Source organism: Sus scrofa, chromosome 6, assembly GCF_000003025.6.
Source record: "Sus scrofa isolate TJ Tabasco breed Duroc chromosome 6, Sscrofa11.1, whole genome shotgun sequence".
NCBI lineage: Eukaryota > Metazoa > Chordata > Mammalia > Artiodactyla > Suidae > Sus > Sus scrofa.
Window position 1 is genome coordinate 119,087,254 of NC_010448.4, and position 16,460 is coordinate 119,103,713.

Consider the following 16,460-nt stretch of genomic DNA (forward strand, 5'->3'; position numbering starts at 1 on the left):
TAAGTTGATTGCTTTTACCTTCATCAGCCTTGCTGGAGGAAAAGTAATCCATCTCTCTGCTTTTGCTCAGAGCCCTCTCATTTCTCTTGGTATAGAGGTAGTCCAGTGTTTACCTTAAGTGGGTCCTGTGCAGATTCACGGATTTAGAAAGATGTGGAGTTTAGGTGAAGGGCGTAACATCAGTTTCCTACCTCTCCCCTCCTCCCTCCTCACTTCCACCAGCTACGGTTAATACTGTCCAGCTGAGAGGACGGGAAGGAAATTTAAACAAGTCTGACCTTGGCCTCTCCAAGCTCCCCTGTGAACAACTTTGCTTCTCTTGCCCATAAAGTGAACCCTCAGAGCAAGGATTGGCAGTCATTTCCATGCAGAAGGAATTGACCTGGAGAGCATTTCTGCAAAGTCAAGAGGAAGGATGAGCTGGGTAGGCAGCCCCACTCCCTGCTTTCTGATGGGCCAGACATTGCTACTCAGTAACTGCATGGTTCACAGCTGTCTTGTTGGCAGGCCAAATGATGGCAGATCCAAAGGGTCATGGGTTTTTCCTGCACATGTATTTCTGTTAAGGATCTGCTGAGAGATGAGGGGATGGCATGGCATTCTCCAGACTCCTCTCCCATGGCGGCAGCGGGCAGAAGAGCATCCTAATTCTGGTGGACACAGAATGCGTGTGTGTTTATAGAGGCTATTTGCTTTCCCATGTTCCTTCAACCGCGACGCAGCCCCAGATGTCCTCTCAGTTTGTGACTTCGCCTGGTGAACTTCAGCCTCAGGGACTAGCTGTCATTTCCAGGCATGTTTTGGTCTGGGAATCAAAACTAAGACCACAATTTCCTGCCTTCCCCCACAACTCCTCCCCCACCCCCCAGCACATCTCCACTGGCAGTATTGTGCTCCCTGTCCCTGAATGAATAATTTCAAAGCAAAACCTAAAAATCAAATTTTATTATAAGACATCTGAATTCCATACTATACTAAGAGGTTGAAATATTTACTCAAGTATAAACATTAAAAGCACTTAATAAAAATGATTTACCAAACAATATTTTTACCCCCCCAAAAAAACTGGGGGGGGGAGTAAAAGTACTCCAAATGATAACAATGTTTCTATGAATGGTGGACTGTGGGTGACGGATAATTTCTCATTTTCTGCACTATCAACATTTACAATTGATTCACAATCAGTTAAACAGTATTAAAAATATGAAATCATTTGATTGTCACCTATAGGAAAAGGCAGTGCTCTATCCATTTGAAGGATCTTTTTTAGACTTCTGACCTCACTTAATAATTCCACAACCTTTGGATCATCCCCCCAATTTCACCTCCCTATTATAACAGCTTGGATCACATCTTCTTCAGAAGTGACAGTATCAGGAAGGGAAATCAGGACATCTTAGAAAAGGACTCATAAAACTTTCTTAGGTATTATTCGCCCTCAGCAATTAATTGTGGGTTAATTAAAACTGCCAAGATAAAAATGAGAGAAGTAGAGTTCTGAGGAATCTGAGGGATAATTCACCAGTCACTGCCCTCCAATAGGTCAGCATCTGTGAGCCTGGTGACGAGGGGAGGGAACAGGGAATGAGGACTAGTGGAGCCAAGAAAGGCAGACCGCCTATTCCTGTGTTCCTGTCAGCTTCCCATTTCCTGGGCCCCAGGGTCATAGGACACAAGCACTTGTGTCCCTACTGTCCCTCTAGCCTCCAATATGTATTCTTTCACTGGTGTACAAACATGCCTTTTTCTATCAATACAGCAAAGTCTTCCACCAGGCTAATTCTCCTGAGCAGTTCAAGGAGCCGGGACAGGCCACCCAACCCAGTGACTAAATAGGAAGAGAGGAACCAACACTTGTGCTGGCTTCTGACCCACGGGCTACAAGAACAAATTCCTGCCAGAAAGAAGGGTCCAGAGAAAGGGGTGTACATCTCTAGGTCCTCTCTTCGTGCCATTGCACATGCTCTGACCTCTGCCTGTGAGGTTCTTCTCTTCATTCTTGCCTTGATCTGGCTACCTCTACCCACCTTTTATGTCTCACCTGAGATTTCATCACATCCAGGATTCGTGGACCAGGCTAGGTATTCTTGCCATGCATCTGAACAGAATCTTGGATTTATCCTGCCAGATCACTGATCACCCTTTACTGTAATTAACTGTAAATATATATCCCATAACTTTTTTTTTTTTTTTTTTTTTTTTGCTTTTTTGGCTGCACCTGCAGCATATGGAAGTTCCCAGGCTAGAAGCCGATTTGGAACTGAGGCCACCAGCCTGCGCCAGAGCCACGGCAATGCCAGGTCTGAGCCACGTCTGTGACCTATACCACAGCTCTCAGCCATGCCAGATCCTTTAACCCACTGAGCAAGGCCAGGGTTGAACCCATGTCCTCATGGATCCTAGTTGGATTTGTTACCTCTAAGCCATGAGGGGAACTCCTCCCATTATCTCTTTTTTTTTTTTTTTTTTTTTTTGCCTTTTCTAGGGCCGCTCCCACGGCATATGGAGGTTCCCAGGCTAGGGGTCCAATTGGAACTATAGCTGCTGGCCTATGCCAGAGCCACAGCAACGAGGGATCCAAGCCATGTCTGCGACCTACATCACAGCTCAAGGCAACGCCAGATCCCTAACCAACTGAGCCAGGCCAGGGATCAAACCTGCTACCTCATGGTTCCTAGTCGGATTTGTTAACCACTGAGCCACGACGGGAACTCCCACCCATTAGCTCTTAATTCTGGGAAAGCAATGGCCTGACTGTCCCTGATGGCTAACATGCAGCAGGTACTCAATAAATAAGCAGACTTCAACTGACCCCACAGGAAGCTCAGGGCTGAAGAGAGAACAGAAAGGGAGCAGAATGAGCTAACATTCCCCAGGTACTACTAAACTGATCCAGGGCATGAATCAACATTTCAAAGGACCGAATAACTCTCAGCATGTGCCTCCACCTCCCAAATGCACAGATGCTCTTGCTGGGCAGGGATCCTTGCCATTAGGGGCATCACTACCTCTTAGCCCATCGTATAAGGAGCCCTCTCAGGATCTCTCCCCCAATCCTGGATTTACTGTGAAGGTACTCATTCAACACTTCAGCAACACCTTCGTGTGGACCTACTCTTACAATAATTAATTGCACTGAAAGGACAGGAATTCTGCTCTCAGGAAATCTCTATCTTCGTGGAGTTTTACCCCCAAAGTGAAGTTCTAGTATTTCACAATTGTACAACTCTTACCCTCAGAGTTAAACTCTGGTGTGAGTTCTCTGATGCTGCATGAGGCCTGATCTATGCCTAAATGTTTTCCTACATTCACTACACTCATAAGGCTTTTCCCCAGTGTGGATTCTCTGGTGTTGAGTAAGGGCTGAGCTCTGATTGAAGGATTTTCCACATTCATTACATTCATAAGGTTTCTCACCAGTGTGAATTCTCTGATGTTCAATAAGGATAGAGCTTCTACCAAAAGCCTTACCACATTCAATACATTCATAGCCTTTGTCTCCAGTGTGAATTTTCTTATGCTGAATAAGGGCTGAGCTCCGGCTGAAAGCTCTCCCACATTCACCACATTCATAAGGTTTCTCTCCAGTGTGAATTCTCCGATGCCTGACAAGCTCTGAGCTGCCCCTGAAAGCTTTACCACACTCGCAGCATTCATAGGGTTTTTCACCGCTATGAATTCTCTGATGTCTAACAAGGTCTGAGCTCAAACTAAAGGCTTTGCCACATTCTTTGCAAGTGTAAGGTCTCTCTCCAGTATGAATTCTCTGATGTCTAATCAGCTTTGAGCTCTGGCAAAAGGCTTTCCCACAGTCAAAGCACTGGTAGAGCTTTCCCCCAGTGTGAATTCTCGGTTGCACTATGATATTTGAGTTCAGACTGAGACTTCTTTCATTTCCATCATGTTCCAGGACATGCTCTTCTGTGAAGACATTCTTGTTGAAGCTTGGCAGGCTAAAATGCCTTTCCTGGAAAGGGAGTTGACTCACTTTGTTCCCTGCAGCACTTCCTTTTGGTTTATCAAAGTCATCCAGACCTCCCAAAGCTTCTCCAACTGTCTGTCCTGAAGGAGTCTCCCCAGGGCGTTGTCCGGGGCCATCATGGCTGCTGACGAGCCACATTCAATAATGTCTTGCTTCGCTTTCAATACTTTGTCAGCCACCAGATTGCCATCTAAAAATGTGAATAAGAATGCGAGTGTCATTTACTCCCCATGTCGGAAGAAAAGAACATTTTATAGCAGGAAGAGAAAAATAAACCAAATGAAATAGGTATTTACCTATTAGGAATAAAACTCTTAAAAACTAGCTTCCCAATCTAGAATATAGATAAGTGGCCTGGGATAGTGAGAGGTGGCACCCTCAGAGAGTAATTGGAAAGGAGGAATAGTGAACAGGAAAAGACAATCAAGTAGATGGTGATAAACAGGAATAGCAGTGAGAGGCCAGGAAGCTAGGAGACAGTCCTGGGTTAGACGAGAAGATGTGTTTTTATTTGGGCAATAAGGAAAAGGAAAAGAGGTGATAAGGAGTAATAAGGATTAAGAAAGCTGTCTAAGAGTCTTGAATCAGTAGTGCTTTTAGAAAAATAGGAGAGCAGAAGATACAATTAGGAAATGCTTTAGGAGTCAGAATTGGACAGAGGTAGGTAGTGCAAGGGTAAACTGCAGATTCTGGTAGGTTCTAAGTTGATCAAAGGATTTAAGCAAATAGACTATGACATGCAGAGCATAAGAAAAGGAATATTGTGAGTTCTTGACTTCTTCTAGGGTCAGGTGGGAGTCTTATATGTTCCCTTGTGTGTATATAAGTGGCTAAGGAAGGTGGATGGAAACAAGAAGCAAATGTGACTGGTGCCAAACCTTCAACTCTCACATAACATGCCCTTCTCATGTCTAGATTTCCAGCAGCTCATAACAGGAGGCTACTCGATGATGGCTGAGGTAACTTGAATTATCTTGAGTGGGGAAAATCTGAAGAAATGTTAAGTTACTTTCATCCTCCCCAAAGTCTACAATCCTATCAAGGTGAATTCCTCCAATGATGTAAACCTTATGACCTACTGAAAAAATGTGAAATGATCCCAATTAATTCTTTAGAGGTGGAGCTAACACCCTCAAGAAAAAAGAAGTCAGCATAATGAGATGTATAAGGAATCCAGTAAAGGCTATTCAATACCATATACTTTGGAATCAGGCATAAATGGAGGATGAGGAAATTTTACTGAGGCCAAGAAAGGCTGAAAGATAGAATCACTGTGGCCATGGGTTGACTGAGTCAACAATATAATACCACTGTGAAGGAGCAAACAAATAAAAAGATATAGAATGAAACAAACAAGAGTTTTCGGGAGGCAGGTAATCTACCTTATATTTTAAATTAACCAGATCTTCATTAGAGAGTACTTAATTTTTTTAATTTAATTTAATTGTGTGTGTGTGTGTGTGTGTGTGTGTGTGCGCTTTTTAGGGCAGCACCCATAGCATATGTAAAGTTCCCAGGCTAGGAGTCAAATTGGAGTGACAGCTGCCAGCCTATGCCACAGCTACAACACAAGATCCAAACTGCACCTGCAACCTACACCACAGCTCACGGCAACGCTGGATCCTTAACCCACTGAGCAACACTAGGGATCGAACCCGAATCCTTGTGGATACTAGCCACAACAGGAACTCCCTATTTCATTTTTTAATTTTATTTTTCATCTCTGTACTTCAAATGAACATGGGGAAACTGAAGCATGCCCAGGGAAATGAGCTACAATGGCTGGAGAGATGGGACACAGATGGAATCAGAGGCAGTGAGATGCTATGCTTAGTTAAAGTCAAAGGGCAGTGTATTCATTATCTTCAAGTACAGGTGATGTTATATAAGGACTTTGCTAAACAAATAAAATGGAATTAAATGAAAGCTGGAAGTAGTTCATATGGACACAGAGAAGGAGTTTAACACTGTATTAGCTTGCTGGTCTGCTTGCCGCTAACAAAATACCATATTCTAGGTGGCTTAGTATTTATTTTCTCATAATTCTGAGAGGATGGAAGTCCAAGATCAAGGTGTTGGCAGGTTTGGTTTTGTTTGAGGTCTAGCTTGCCTTGGCTTCCCACTGTGTCATTATATGGTTGTCCCTCAATTTGTGTTATGTCCCAATCTCCTCTTCTTAAAAGGACACCAGCCATATTGGATTAGGACCCATCCTAGCAATCCCATTTTAACTTATTTACCTCTTTAAAGGCCCTATCTCAAATACATTCTGAGGTATTGGGGGCTAGGGCTTCAACCCAGAAACTTGGGGGGGATCTAACTTAGTCCACAACAAATATCAATAAGAGCCCCCAAAAGACTTTAAAAACTATAGCATACACTCTGTTCCTCAACTCCTTAAAAGAAGGAAATAGAAATAATCTACTCTCACTGACTTATACATTTACTTACTTTAAGAGATAATTTTTAAAAATCCATTTTAATGTAGTTTCTGCTTGATGCAGAAGATACAGTGGGCTCACTTAGCTTATGATGTGGGGAAGAAGGCTGGGAGGGAGTTTCCCAGAAGAACTCAGTGTACAGATGCATAGATTCCTTTGATGAATTGCCAAGGTCCAAGATGTGGCCCTTGGCCTTATGGCCTCATAAACCTAACTTTATCATCATACAATGAACAGATTTACCTCTTGGGTTAACTCTCATTAGCCAAGCCCATGAAACTGAGCAATAAAACCATAATAAGAATTAATGAGTAATGTAACTGTCACACAGACCAGAAGAGACTAATGCACTTTTTTATTATAGCTAAGCTTCATGGGAATTTAATAAGATTGCTTGTTAAAGATGAAATCAGAATGGTAGTTAGGGGTAACAAAAGCTTAATGAGAACAAGTTAATAAAACATGATGTATCTGCTGCCCATAGGAATGAATTTGCCAATAACATAATCAAAGCCCTTTTGGTCAGGTTCAAATCCACCCTTCAGTGCCCTGCCTGTGATATACTTCTTCCTGGTCAGCTGACATGATGTGAGCTTTAACAGTAGGGAGGCCAAAAGGACTGGAGGAGGAAGGGGCTTTTCTTCCTGGCTCTGCTGTGCTCTGTTTGTCCCTGTAGGTGTGGGGCACCCGGCAATGCCAATCAGTTTCAGAGGCACCATCACCGAGGGTGGCTTTCCAGCAGGTTCTGTCACGGCACCTCCTGAGGGGGGCTCCTGGCACCCCGGAGGGTGGCTTCTCAGTGAATGCTGCCCATCAGCACACACACTCTTCCCCCCACCCATGAATGGCTTCCCTTCACACCCCAAAGAGCAGTTTCCCAGCACGTCTACCAGCAAGCACTTCAGTGAACATCTCTATCCAGCGTGCCCTCTCCAATAAGATCTGGATCTCAGCTCTGACTGGGGGTGGGGGGGCAGACACGGCACCCTCCTGCAGATCTGTTCCTTTCTTGAGCACTCTGCCTCAACCTTAGAGACTCCCTGTATGTGTTATTGATGTGTACTTTATGGTTTTTACTAATTAAAAGCTAATTAGTAATTAATCCTGGTTAATAATTCTTAAGATTAAACTTTCCCTGTTTGAGTTACTGTTGTTGATACATTATTCATCTCCATCTTAGGGACTGCCTTGCCAGTAGGAGCATAATATTAAAAAAAAAACTAGGGAGTTCCCGTTGTGGCTCAGTGTTAGTAAGCTGTGAGCTGTGGTACAGGTCACAGACAAGGCTCGGATCCTAAATTGCTGCAGCTGTGGCTCAGGCCGGCAGCTGCAGCTCCGATTCAACCCCTAGCCTGGGAACTTCCATATGCCATGGACCAAAAAAACCAAAAAAACAAAAGCAAAAAAAGTGGAATACTGATCTTTGAATGTTACAGAAAATATTAGAGAATTTTATTAGCAACCTTAGTTCTTAACCCCAGATTAGAAATGATATTGGAATTTCAGATTCTAGGCAGAGCCAATGGAAGAATAATTCTAGGCAAAGGGGCCTTTTCACATAACTCAATGGCAGGCACAAGTGACCTCCCTCCACACTCAGCCCCAAATGAACTGTGGCTCCTCACCTCTCTCAGAGAAAGCCTGGGGTTCCTGAGTCTCACTCTTGTGCTGGTTCTCCAAGGGCTGGAGCTGGACACTCAGTGACTTCAGTGCTCCTACAGATGTCATTTCCTTCCACATCATTCCTTGGGCATGAGCTGTGTCCTAGGAGTAATCAAGTACCAACACTATGACTCTGCAGACATATAAGAGGAAAAACTCTAGAATAACAGGGCAGCGCAGCCAGAGTCAGAAACTCATTCAGATGATTATATAGAGAACAATAAGACTAAAAGCCCTGATGACTTGATCCCAGTGGATAAATGATAACCCAAAAGACAAAAATTTTATAATTCTTTGGTAGCCAAGCCAAAGGCCACTCAGAATGGCTCCCCCATTTTAACTTACCATTGGTAAAACAAACAAATAAAAACACCTACTTACCTGTTGCCTTGGCTCATCAAGCTCTTTCTCCAGCTCCTCCAGCATCACCACAGCTTCCTCTCCACTCTCTGGTCTATTCTCTAGAAGCCAGGTTTGCAGCTCCTCCGGCAGGATGGCCAAGAACTGCTCCAGCACCAGCAGCTCCAGGATCTGCTCCTTGCTGTGCACCTCCGGCCTCAGCCACAGGCAGCAAAGTTCTCGGAGACGGCTCAGAGCCTCCCGGGGCCCCGCAGAGTCAGAGTAACCAAACTGCCTGAACCGCTGGCGGAAGGCATCCTGGCTACAGGCATTTCCTGGAAGGCCAAGGTCCTGCCCCCAGACATAATTTTCTTCTTCAACCTTCACAATTATGAGTCCTTCTTGTTCTTTTGGAGTATGGTAGGCCAAGGCTCCAGACTTTCCTGCCATTCTGGGTAGAGGGAGTCTGAAGACGCTGCCCAGTTGAAGCAGGGAGGGGATGGAATTCTGTGTCTGAGAGATTCTTTCTCAATTTCAATTCTCCAGGGAGCTCCTGGGATGGACAATGATAATGTTACATGGGGCAAAAATGTGTTTGGAATATAAATTCAGGTGTTTGAAGACCAGGTGCATTGGAGTGTAGCGCTGTAAAGAAAACTGACTAAAAGGGAGTTTCTGTACAAATGATATATTCATAGACAATTCAGGATTTTCTCAGGACGTGAAACAGAAAATTTAAGTATCACTGAAATCAATTCAACTTTTGGTAACAATACTACGGACAATACTAGGGATAATAAATAGTGCTTATAGATCACGGAAAGCAGGAAGAACACTGTAGTATATTATTACTTTTCAGAATAATAATCACCAAATTATTGAGCACCTACTAGATGCTAAGCACTAGCTAGATACTTAACATAAATTTTCTATGATTTCCCTAATAATTCCATAAAGACAATCATAATTATGCCCATTTTCCACATGAGGCTACTGAGAATAATAAGGGGACCAAAGGCACACAGCCAATAAGCAGCAAAACTGTGCTCTGCAACCAGAGTATTTAGCTCTTTCTAGTAAGCGATGGGAGGGAATTTGCACTTAATAAACACCTACTATGGGCCAGGAATTTCACAAATACAATTTGATTGGGGCTTGTAAATAACCCTAGTAGGTATGTATTATAATCCCCATTTTACAGATGAGAAAACTGAGGTTCTTGAAAGTTAAATAATTTGCCCAAGGTCCCAAACTGGTATACAACAAAGTCAAGACATGAACCTAAGGTAGCCCAACTCTAAAGTGCTTGCTTTTATTTTTTGATTTTTTTAAATTTCAGATTGGGTTAGTGCCCAGGACCATCTTGGTTGATACTATAAATTAAGAATGAAGGTTGGAGTTCCCCTCATGGCGCAGTGGTTAAGGAACCGACTAGGAACCATGAGGTTTCGGGTTCGATCCCTGTCCTTGCTCAGTGGGTTAAGGATCCGGCGTTGCTGATCCAGATGCGGCTCAGATCCAGCGTTGCTGTGGCTGTGGTGTAGGCTGGGGGCTACAGCTCTAATTAGATCCCTAGCCTGGGAACCTGCATATGCTGCAGGTGTGGCCCTAGAAAAGGCAAAAAGACAAAAAAAAAAAAAAAAAAGAATGAAGGTGTTAAATACCTAGTAATAACCCTACTTTAAAAGGCAAAAAATGTGTACTTTGAAAATTCTAATATGCTAATTAAAGAAAGAAATCAAAATGACAGAAACAGATGGAAAGATATACCATGTTCTTGAATTGGAAGAATCAATACTGTCAAAATGGCTATATTATCCAAGGCAATCTACAGATTCAATGCAATCTCTATCAAATTATCAGTGGAATTTTTCATAAAACTAGAACAAAAAAGCTTAATATTTATATGGAAATGCAAAAGACTGCAATAGCCAAAGCAATCTTGAAAAAGTAAAACAGAACTGGAAGAATGAGGCTCCCTGACGTAAGATTAAACTTCAAAAGCTAGAGTAATCAAAACAATATGGTACTGACACAAAAACAGCAACACAGCTTAGTGCAATAGGATAAAAAGCCCAAAGATAAACTCACACACCTATGGTCAATTAATCTATGACAAAGGGGACAAGAATATACAATGGAGAAAAGACAGTCTTCTCAATAAGTGGTGCTAGGAAAACTGGACAGCTACATGTAAGAGAATGAAATTAGAAATTCTCTAACACCATATGCAAAAATAAGCTCAAAATGGGAGCTCACGCTGTGGGACAACAGGATCGGCAGCTTCTTGGGAACACTGGGACAAGGGTTCAATCCCTGGCCTAGCACAGTAGGTTAAGGATCCAGCATTGTCACAGCTGTGGTGTGGGTCACAACCACAGCTCAGATCTGATCCCTGGCTCAGGAGCTCCATATGCTGTGGGACAGCCAAAAATGAAAAAAAAAAAAAAAAAAAAAAAAAGCTCAAAATTGATTAAATACCTAATTGTAAGACCAGATACTATAAAACTCCTAGAGGAAGACATAGGCAGAACACTCTTTGACATATATTGCAGCACTATTTTTTAAATCTACATCCTGGGGTAATGAAAATAAAAACAAAAATATACAAATTAGACCTAATTAAAGTTAAAAGCTTTTGCACAGCAAAGGAAACCATTAAAACACAAAAAGTTAACCCACAGAATAGGAGAAAATCTTTGCAAACGAAGTAATGAACAAGGGGTTAATCTCCAAAATATATAAACATCTCATGCAGCTTTATATCAAAAAAAAACCCAATCAAAAAAGACACACAAATGGCCAAAAAGCACATGAAAAGATGTTCAACATTACTAGAGAAATTTAAATCAAAACTATGATGAGATATCACCTTACACCTGTCAGAATGGCCATCATCAAAAAGTCTGCAAATATGGATGGAGATGGTATGGAGAAAAGGGAACTCTCCTACATTGTTGTGGGAATGTAAATTAGTGCAACCACTATGGAGAACATATGGAGGTTCTTTAAAAACTAAATATAGAACTACGATACCATCCAGCAATCCCACTCCTGGGCATCTATCCAAAGAAAACCATAATCTGAAAAGGTACCTGCACCCCAATATTCATTGCACGCTATTTACAATAGCCAAGACATGGATGCAACCTAAATGTCCAATGACAGAGGAATGGATGAAGAAGATGTTTTACAGCAGCTCCCACTGTGGCTCAGTGGTAACAAACCCGACTAATATCCATGAGGATGCAGGTTTGATCCCTGACCCTGCTCAGTGAGTTAAAGATCAGGCATTGCTGGGAACTGTGGTGTAGGTCTCAGATGAGGCTCAGATCTGGTGTTGCTGTGGCTGTGACATAGACTGGCAACTGCAGCTCTGATTGGACCCCTAGCCTGAGAACTTCCATATGTCTCGGGTGCAGCCCTAAAAATACAAAAAAAAAAAAAAAAAAAAAAAAAAAAACACCAAAAAAACTTGTGGTACATATATATATAATGGAATATTACTCAGCCATAAAAAAGAATGAAATAATGCCATTTGCAGCAACATGAATGGACCTAGAGATTATCATACTAAGTGAAGGAAGTCAAACAAAGACAAATATTATATGATATCACTTATACATGGAATCTAATAAAATGACACAAAATGACTTATTTACAAAACAGAAACAGACTTGCAAATTTCAAAATCAAACTTACGGTTACCAAAGGGGAAATGTGGAGGGGGGTAAATTAGGAGGTTGGGACAACATGTACACACTGCTATATACAGAATAGATAACTAAGAAGGACCTACTGCATAGCACAGGGAAGTCTACTCAATATTCCATAATAACCTATATGGGAAAGAATTTGAAAAAGGAGGGATACATATAAATGTATAACTAATTTGCTTTGTTGTACACCTAACATTGACATTGTGAGTCAACTATATGCCAATAAAATTTTAAAAAATGAAAGGAATGAGGGTGAAAATGTTAGGAAAAGGTCATGGAGGAGTTCCCATCATGGCTCAGTGGAAACGAATCTGACTAGTATCCATGAGGATGCAGGTTCAATCCCTGGCCTTGCTCAGTAGATAAAGGACCCAGTGTTGTTGTAAGCTGTGGTAGGTATAGGTCACAGACTCGGCCCAGATCCTGAGTTGCTGTGGCTGTGGAGTAGAATGGCCATGGTGAATGTTAAAATAAGGAAGAATTATTCTTGACTTTAAGCTGCAAGGTTCTGAGACAGCACAAAGGAAAGAAGAATGGATTCCTTCATCCGTTATCTCAAAAAATACATGAGGTATGTGTTAGGCAGTGTACTAAATAGGACTTTCGGGATTAAAATGTCTGTCTTTGGAGTTCCCGTCGTGGCTCAGTGGTTAATGAAGCCGACCTGGAACCATGAGGTTGCAGGTTCGATCCCTGGCCTTGCTCAGTGGGTTAAGGATCCGGTGTTGCCGATCCAGATGTGGCTCGGATCCAGCGTTGCTGTGGCTGTGGTATAGACTGGTGGCTACAGCTCTGATTAGATCCCTAGCCTGGGAACCTCCACATGCCGTGCGTGTGGCCCTACAAAAGGCAAAAACACCAAAAAAAAAAAAAAAAAAAGTCTGTCTTTAAGGACTCCTAGTTTAGTATGAGAAAGTGACAGGCAAAATGATGAGATACATCCAAGGATGGAGGGAACCAGACAGGGTAGCATGTGGAAAGATGACTAAGACGAGGGAGAACTTCCTGCCTGGAGGAAACATCTGAGCAGCATCTGATATAAGTGAAACGGGTGAAGATGTAGAGGAAGGTCATTCAGAGGACAGTGCGTATGAGAGGATGTGGCCACTGAGGCAAAGGCAGGTGATTCAGAAAGGTCAGACTGGTGGGTATGGCTCAGAATCAGCCATGGAGCATTGTCCTCAGGACAGACTTGTTGAAAGAGAATTTTTCATGGGTGTGGCCTCACTAAGTGCCATAAGTGCTTCTGAAGTGCAAGCAGGGTAAAAATCCCTGGGCCAGAGCCTGGGGCAGAGTGAGAAAGGAAAGATCGAAACAGAGAGAAACTTGGGGATATTTTCCTTCTTAATTTTGGTGTATTGAAAAATACTAAATACATTTCTTTAGCTCTTGTTATGACAATTGACATTTAAGAAATCCCATGACAGTGCAAACCTGTGCATTTACCAAGGGCTGTATCACACTGATGTGTGTCCTTTACCTAATGACCACTGGGCTATGCCATGCATTTTGCTTTTATTTTTTTATTTTTTGAGTTTTGACAAATGTGTTTATTTATGGAACTACCTTAAGAATTGACATATAGAACATTTGTATCAGTTCCCTCATGCCACTTTGAAATTAATCCCTTCTTCTAATTCTGGTCCCCAGAAACCACAGATCTGATTTCTGTCCCAACTGTTCTGCCGTTCTAAAAAGTTATAAAAAAAGAAACACTAGGTACATATTCCTCTATGTCTGTGTTCCTTCTTTTATCAAAATGCTTTTGAGATCCATGCATGTTTTTGTATAAATAACTAGTTTATTCTCTTTTATTTCTCAGAAATAGTGGTCTATTCCATTGTCTTAATTTTTTTTTAATATGTGTATGGCAGGATTCAATTTTATTTCTGAATGCATCTACAGCATACAAAAGTTTCCAAGCCAGGGATCCAACCCACACCACAGTGGTGACAATGCCAGATCCTTAAACTTCTAGGCCAGCAGGGAACTCCAGGGTTCAATTTTTATGATAAATATCATCCCTCACCAATTTGTCCTCCATGGGCAGCTGAAAGGAAGCTTTTCATCATGAAGCACTGTCGCTGCCCCTTGTCCATCTCCTTCACAAGTGCCCCTCTATATCAGAGTTTCAACCCTAGGTCCACCACTGTTCACACTCTCTTTCAGGCAATCTCATCCTTACCTAGCCATCTCTAGTCTGGACCTCCCATCTGAGCCCCAACCCTATTTATCCTCTGTGACTCACTTCCATCATAACTCCTCTTGAATTTCTCAAAAGGCCCTCAAACTCAGCACATCCATGACTAATTGATGATTCCTCCCACCCCAATCTGTTCCCTCCCACTGGTCCCCGCTTAGGAAGTAGGAGCAACCATCTGGCTACACTGCCAGAAACCTGGAAGCATCCCTAACACCTCCTTCCAGTATTTAAGGCAAATTAAGTCCTATTGATTTGATTTCCTGTCTCCAGAATATGTCCTTCCCCATCTCCACCACCACCATCTTCATTCCAGCAACTATCCTGTCACACTGCACAATAACCCACAGTCTGGTTAGAGAGTAATCACAGTGACTCCAAACTGCAAATCTGATCCTATTCCTCTGACTAGTTTTTAAAAAACAAAAGCAAAAACAAGACAAAAGGAGTTCCTGTTGTGGCTCAGTGGTACCAAACCCGACTAGTATGCATGAGGATGTGGGTTCAATCCATGACCTCACTCAGTGGGTTAAGGATCCAGCATTACTGTGAGCTGTGGTGTAGGTCACAGATGCGGCTCGGATCTGGGATTGCTGTGACTGTGGTGAAGGCCAGCAGCTGCAGTTCTGATTCAACCCCTAGCCTGGGAACTTCCATATGCTTCAGGTGCAGCCCTAAAAAAAACAAAACAAACAAACAAACAAACAAAAATCCTTGAACCAAGGTGAGGCTCTCTTTGCACTCAAATCAGATGCTGGGCTGCATTTCAGCCTGAGTGGGGTGGAGTTTTACATCTGTAAAACATTCTGCAAGTGATTCTGATGTGTAGGCAGGGTTGAGAACCCTGGGCCAGTCAAGAAGTCATGAGAGACACCATGCAAGAGAATTGCGTTCCTTTCCCTCAGAGCACTTCTTTCATTCTGTCAGTATCAATACTTCAGTGCAATTACTGGGGTATTACCTATCTTCTCTACAATTTGACTGTAAGCTACATCAACATTTTTGCTCACCACTGTATCTCCATCACCCAATCCAATGTGTGGTACATAGTAGGTGCTATAGATACGAAACAATGAGTGTCAGTATAGTCAAGGAGAGTTTCAAAGTGACAGTAGTCAACATCGTCAAATGCCTAATCAGGTATGAAAAATGTCTCCAATTCTCATACTGCAGGGAGATTATTTAGCTTACAGGAAGAGCACCAGCTTTGGAGCCAGGTGACCCAACAATCTAGAATCACAGTGCAGTCTCTTACTAGCTGTATGACATTAGGAACCAACTGAACCTTTCTGAGATTCCACTCAGAATCTCCGTTAAACTCCATTAAAAATAGAGTTGGGCATTCCTGCTGTGGCTCAGCGATAAAGAACCAACTACTATCCATGAGGACGTGGGTTTTTTTCCAGGCCTTGCTCACTGGGTTAAGGATTCAGTGTTGCCATGGGCTGTGGTGTAGTTTGCAGATGTGGCTCAGATTCAACACCTAGCCTGGGAACTTCCACATGCCCTGGGTGCAGCCCTAAAAGACAAAAAAAAAAAAAAGAAAAGAAAGAAAAGAAAAAGTTAATAATGCTTTCATTTCAATGCTATTATGGAAATTGGAAATAGCATAAAACATCTAGAGTTGTGCTTGGTGTACTAAGCATGTCTTTTTGTTCTGATGCTTTGACATCTGAGGCCTTGCTGACACTGGAGGGACTGCCTGCTCTTCCCAGGGCTAGCATACCCCAAGATAGTAAACTTGCTGGCAAGCTTTCCTTTCACATGCAAGCCAACCCATCCAGAGCCCACCCCTCCACCACCTCTTCTAAGAGGCTTTCACATCAAGGGCCACCATTTCCCTGCCCTAATCACAGCAGAGCCAGGTGCCAGACAATTAGGGACAACCCCTATGCCTCAAAGCCCATAAAATTACTCAGACTAAGTCAATCCTAAACCTGCTTACCTTGCCTCATCTGTTTCTTCCCACAGAAACCACAATAAAGGCTCCTGCTCATTTTCCCCTCACTTCCCCATTAACTGACCCTGGTGCTTCCCCACGTGGGTCTATAGGGATGGCATGCCCCCTGTCTTGGGAACTGTAACAAACTACCTCTTCAATGGCAATCATCTCCTGA

At 42.7% G+C, this 16,460-nt stretch overlaps 2 protein-coding genes across 2 annotated transcripts in view; one reads left to right on the forward strand and one right to left on the reverse strand.

Moving 5' to 3' along the window:
- ZNF397 (zinc finger protein 397) overlaps positions 1-16,460 on the forward strand; it is a 67,961-nt gene that overhangs the window by 10,571 nt on the left and 40,930 nt on the right. Inside the window, exon 5 of the mRNA XM_013999293.2 lies at positions 4,768-4,773. Within this exon, the coding sequence (XP_013854747.1) occupies positions 4,768-4,773 (6 nt within the window). The remainder of the gene's footprint in view (positions 1-4,767; positions 4,774-16,460) is intronic.
- ZSCAN30 (zinc finger and SCAN domain containing 30) overlaps positions 931-16,460 on the reverse strand; it is a 28,074-nt gene continuing 12,544 nt past the window's right edge. Inside the window, 4 exon segments of the mRNA XM_003127897.5 lie at positions 931-4,095; positions 4,098-4,172; positions 8,049-8,187; positions 8,467-8,977. Coding sequence (XP_003127945.2) covers positions 3,242-4,095; positions 4,098-4,172; positions 8,049-8,187; positions 8,467-8,874 — 1,476 coding nt within the window. The 5' untranslated portion in view covers positions 8,875-8,977 and the 3' untranslated portion in view covers positions 931-3,241.